The 6000-nt window shown below is 45.4% G+C and overlaps 1 protein-coding gene across 1 annotated transcript in view; it reads right to left on the minus strand.

Moving 5' to 3' along the window:
• Positions 1-1901, minus strand: part of LOC141129115 (LHFPL tetraspan subfamily member 7 protein-like) — a 299057-nt gene extending 297156 nt beyond the window's left edge. The window contains exon 1 of the mRNA XM_073616919.1: positions 1327-1901. Within this exon, the coding sequence (XP_073473020.1) occupies positions 1327-1647 (321 nt within the window). The 5' untranslated portion in view covers positions 1648-1901. The remainder of the gene's footprint in view (positions 1-1326) is intronic.
• Positions 1902-6000: the final 4099 nt, after the last annotated feature.

A 6000-nucleotide genomic window follows, 5' to 3' on the forward strand; every position in this document is an offset into this window, starting at 1 on the left:
ACAGAGAATTGTATAGTGTGTATCCAGCTTTAGGTATTGAGGACTCACTGAGACTTTGAAAACTAAAGACTTTGAGATACTGAGAACCTACTTAGACAACGAGGATCAATCTAATCTAATCAGGCCCTATAGCCAACTATAGACCTCCTATCTTAAGGTAGCTGCATAGTTCTGGGGTCAATGCCACTTGGTAGAGCCAGCATGAAGCCAACAATCTTTTAAGCCATCCGTAGGGATTGCATTTTGAACACCACTGTAAGGGCTGCCTCCTTCCACATGACCACAAATGTAAGGAGCATTTTTTTTTCACTGACCACCAATGAATTGGTTTTAGTAAGGGTTCCTCGAGACTAGAAAATTATTTTAAGGGTTCCTTTGGGGTAAAAAGGTTGAGAAAGACTGCCCTATAGAAAATATCCCAGGTTCATCCTCCCAGCAGTATAGTACCACCACAATAAGAGGAAGAAGTAGTATATAAAAACATCAAAATAATATTAATAATAATAATAATACTATTAAAATACTAATAATGCCCCCAGCAATATTCCAGGTTCATCATCTCAGCAGTATATCACCATAATAATATCATAATAATAATAATAGGAAGTAATATATATATAGATATATATATAGATAGATAGATAGATAGATAGATAGATAGATAGATAGATAGATAGATAGATAGATAGATAGATAGATAGATAGACACACACACACATATAAAAAAGTAGTAATAATTATAATGCCCCCCAGCACTGTTCCAGGTTTATCAGCCCAGTAATATATTACTATTATAATAATAAGAGGAAGAAGTAGTATATAAAAACAACAAAATAATAATAATAATAATACTATTAAAATACTAATAATGCCCCATCAATATTCCAGGTTCATTATCCCAGCAGTATATCACCATAATAATATAATAACAATAAGGAATAGGAAGTAGTATATATATATATATATATATATATATATATATATATATATATATATATATATATATATATATATATATATATACACATATAAAAAAGTAGTAATAATAATAATAATGCCCCCCAGCACTGGTCCAGGTTTATCAGCCCAGTAGTATATTACTATTATAATAATAATAGGAAGAAGTAGTATATATGTTGATATACACATTAAAAAAGCAATAATGATATTCCAGGTTCATCATCCCAGCAGTATATTACCGAAGTAGTATATAAAAACAAGACATTTAATAATAATCTAATAAATAATAGGAGTGACCCCCAGCAGTTCGGGGTCCCGGGGTGGGTAGTAAGTGCTCTCTTACATAGTAGTAGAGAAGTTACTCACCTGCCAGGAGCTGGAAGGGATATCATTGAACCTGCCCAGTCCTCCGAAGGTGTAGCAGCTCGGGATTTGCTCCATGCCCTCCGAGCAATGCCACAGCAGCCCAAAGCTGATCGGCTCCAGCCTGTCCTGATCGGCCGATCTGACTATCCATGCCGGGGAGAGGAAGCTGAAGCTGCAGACGGCCACCAGGCAGGCGGAGAGCAGCACCCAGAAGCAGGACACACAGCTGAACATCCTGGGCTGCCGCTGGGGGACCAGCCCCAAAGCAACATCCAGCCCTGAGCTCTTCTTCTTCTTGTCACGGTCCAGCAAGGAACGCATCTGGGTGGCAGAGGAGAGAAGAAATGGGAGACTCCCTCCTCAGTCCGTCCGTCAATCCGTCCCCTCCTCTACATGGCCCGGAGCACAAGGAGGGAGAGGCCCCGCTAGGACAGGTACGAGGAGCGAACACACCGCAACTTGTCTGCGGGAACTCACAGGCTGGAGGCTGGACGAGGCTGCGGGCTGAGCATGACAGCGGAGGATGGGCTCACTCCTCTGTGTATGGAGGAGGGGGAGGAGCTAGAGCGCACAGGTGTCCCCTGGTGGGCGTCACTCTGACACGAGGGCGGGGCTCCGCTCTTAATTGACCTGACACCTGTCAGACTTTTGTCCTCTTGGTGTCATTCGCTTCAGATTTCATGCTGGACTTCCTCTGCTCAATCCTCTTCCTGGGAATACATAAATAAGTTTACATCAGCAACACATTACATTTATTTGTATTCATTGCCATTGTAAAAACATTTGTATCAGCAAAACAATGCGAGGATTCCTGAGCAATGCAATCACATGTATTGAAGATCATTGTGGAGGATGAGACTGAACAATGTACAAGGTGATCTTTACCCTTTAACCACTTCACCTCCGGAAGGTTTTAGCCACTTTCTGACCAAGCCATTTTTTGCGATTTGGCACTGTGTCGTTTTAACCCCTTGCCGACCGGCTCAGGTCGTTATACTTCAGCAGAAGGTCAAGTACAGGCATATTAACGTACCTGTATGTTGCCCTTTAAGACGTTTGTGGGCGCGCACGCACCACCGCAACCTCCGTGACACCTGCCACACCTTGCGGATTGCCACATCACCTGCCACACCTTGTGGATTGTCACTTGCCTGCTAAGTGGGTGTTTTAGTTGTCTCTTGCTGTGACCCCGAATTCCCAGACTCAGGCATCAGAGAGATAATGTAATCTCTTTGCTGCCTGCCCAGTGAGGGCAGAAGTTACTGCAGGGATGCAGGGCTGGCGGTGAGAGATGATCTCATCTTTCTGCTCCCCCGCCCCTGGCTAACTGATTGGCTAGCTGACACACTGAGCCTGCTCTCTCTCTCTCACCTGCCAACACACTGAGACACCTGGCAGCTCAGCCCGCCCACAAACCTCGCCGCCCACCCACAAACTGGTCCGTCCGTTATCGGAGCCGCCCACTATCTCATCCGCCCACGGAGCCGCCCGATATCTCAGCCGCTCGCAGAGCCGCCCGATATCTCACCCGCCCGGCCGGCAACAGATTTCTCGGGGGTGGCAATTGCCCCCCTCCTGGATCTGCCCCTGCTCTGTGAGTGTGATCGTGGGTCCCATGGACTCGATGTCCGTGGGAATACCCGCGATCGTCTCACGGAGAGGAAGAATGGGGAAATGCTGATGTAAACAAGCATTTCCCCATTTTTCCTAGTGACAGGACACTGATCACAGCTCCCTGTGATTGGGAGCAGTGATCTGTGTCGTGTCACACGTAGCCCATCCCCCCTACAGTTAGAATCACTCCCTAGGACACACTTAACCCCTGCAGTGCCCCCTACTGGTTAACCCCTTCACTGCCAGTCACATTTACACAGTAATCAGTGCATTTTTAATCGCGCTGATTGCTGTATAAATGTGAATGGTCCCAAGATAGCGCCAAAAGTGTCCGATCTGTCCGCCATAATGTCGCAGTCATGATAAAAATCGCAAATCGCCGCCATTACTATTAAAAAAAAAGATTAATAAAAATGCCATAAAACTATCCCTTATTTTGTAGACGCTATAACTTTTGCACAAATATTGCGCATATTTACCAAATGCGTATCGTCCTAAACTGAGGGAAAAAAATGTTTTTTTATATATTTTTTGGGGATATTTATTATAGCAAAAAGTAAAAAATATTGCTTTTTTTCTCAAAATTGTTGCTCTTTTTTTGTTTATAGCACAAAAAATAAAAACCGCAGAGGTGATCAAATACCACCAAAAGAAAGCTCTATTTGTGGGGAAAAAAGGACCTGAATTTTGTTTGGGAGTCACGTCGCACGATCGCGCAATTGTCAGTTAAAGCGACGCAGTGCCGCATTGCAAAAAACGCTCTGGTCTTTGGCCAGCCAAATGGTCAGGGGCTGAAGTGGTTAAACTGACAATTACGCAGTGGTGCGACACTGTACCCAAATACAATTGATGTCCCTTTTCTCCCACAAATAGAGGTTTATTTTGGTGGCAGGGCTGGTGCAAGGATTTTTGACACCCTAGGCGAAACCTCATTTTGCCGCCCCCTGGCTCCACCCCTGACTCCACCCCCTTTGCCCTGCCCATGTACACCCCACCTTTTTAATGAAGCACCCATCAAATTCAGCCCACCAGCGCCCATCAATGCAGCCTACCAGCGCCCATCAATGCAGCCTACCAGCGTCCATCAATGCAGCTTCACCAGCGCCCATCAAATGCAGCCTCACCAGTGCCCATCAATGCAGCCTACCAGCGCCCATCAATGCAGCCTACCAGCGTTCATAAATGCAGCCTACCAGCGCCCATCAATGCAGCTTCACCAGCGCCCATCAAATGCAGCTTCACCAGCGCCCATCAATGCAGCCTACCAGCGCCCATCAATGCAGCCTACCAGCGCCCATAAATGCAGCCTACCAGCGCCCATCAATGCAGCCTACCAGCGTCCATCAATGCAGCCTTCCAGTGCCCGTCAATGAATGTTTGCTTGCTTCCATTCTTTCGGGAGTCGAGACACAGACACAGTCCTTCACCGCAGCTGCACCTTTGACACTATGTGCAAACAGAGCGGCGGCTGCCTGCTGATGCTGAGACTTAGTTGCTTGCTGCAGAGAGAAGAGGGTAGGAACACCAGTGGTTGGGCGCCCTAGATGGCTGCCTAGTTTGCCTAGTGGTAGCACCGGCCGTTTGGTGGTATTTGATCATCTCTGCGGTTTTAATTTTTTGCGCTATAAACAAAAAAAGACCGACAATTCTGAATAAAAAACAATATGTTTTACATGTAAAAAATATAATTTCTTCATCAGTTTAGGCCAATATGTATTTTGCTACATATTTTTGGTAAAAAAAATCCCAATAATTGATTGGTTTGCGCAAAAGTTATAATGTCTACAAACTATGGGATAGATTTAGGAACTTTTATTTTTTTTATTGTATTTACTAATAATGGCGGTGATCAGCGATTTCTAGTGGGACTGCGACATTGTGGCGGACAAATTGGATACTAAGTGACACTTTTTGGGGACCAGTGACATCAATGCAGTGATTAATGCTAAAAAAAAGCACTGTAATGCCCTGTACACACGGTCGGATTTTCAGACGGAAAATGTGTGATAGGACCTTCCGACCGTGTGTGGGCTCCATCACACATTTTCCATCGGAATTTCCGACACACAAAGTTTGAGAGCAGGCTATAAAATTTTCCGACAACAAAATCCGTTGTCGGAAATTCCGATCGTGTGTACACAAATCCGACGCACAAAGTGCCACGCATGCTCAGAATAAATTAAGAGACGAAAGCTATTGGCTACTGCCCCGTTTATAGACCCAACGTACGTGTTTTACGTCACCACGTTCAGAACGATCGGATTTTCCGACAACTTTGTTTGACCGTGTGTATGCAAGACAAGTTTGAGCCAACATCCGTCGGAAAAAATCCATGGATTTTGATGTCGGAATGTCCGATCAATGTCCGACCGTGTGTACAGGGCATTACAGTATAAATGACACTGGCAGGGAAGGGGCAATCAAAGGGTTAAGTGCGTCCTTGGGACGTGCTTACTAACTGTGTGGAGGACGGATATACTGAAGGAAAAGAGAGACCCATGTTTCAGCTTAGCTGAAACACAAGATCTCTCTTTTGCTCCCTGACAGATCAGTGGTCTGCCTTGTTTACATAGACAGCAAACCGCTGCTTCGTCTCTCTCCTCTGAATGATCGGCAGTCCATGGTGGCCATCGCGGCCACTGGAGCCACTGATTGGTTCCCGCTGTGTCCAAGCACAGTGGGAGCGGCATACAGGTATGTGATTTTGCGCAGCCGGGCCGCCCTGCCACAGTATATATGCGGTGGGCGGTCCGGAAATGGTTAAAGTGGTATTAACATTTCAACCCCAAAAATAAAAAATGAATATTTTTGCAGCTTACCGATTGTTAGATGTGGTGGCTGCTTTCATTTTCTTTTTAAAGCGGAGCTCCACCCAAAAGGGGAAGCTCCGCTTGTTCGCAGGTACCAGAAGACAGCGGGACCATTCAGAAAGCGAAGTGCGACTCGCATATGCACAGTAGGAAAAGGGCAGTGAAGCCTGAGTGTGCATTATAGAAGCTGAATATATTCATCTTATTCCTTCCACTAATGCCTGAAGGCTTCACTGCCAGATTCCCTTAG

The sequence above is a fragment of the Aquarana catesbeiana genome, linkage group LG02 (genome assembly GCF_042186555.1).
Source record: "Aquarana catesbeiana isolate 2022-GZ linkage group LG02, ASM4218655v1, whole genome shotgun sequence".
Classification (NCBI taxonomy): domain Eukaryota; kingdom Metazoa; phylum Chordata; class Amphibia; order Anura; family Ranidae; genus Aquarana; species Aquarana catesbeiana.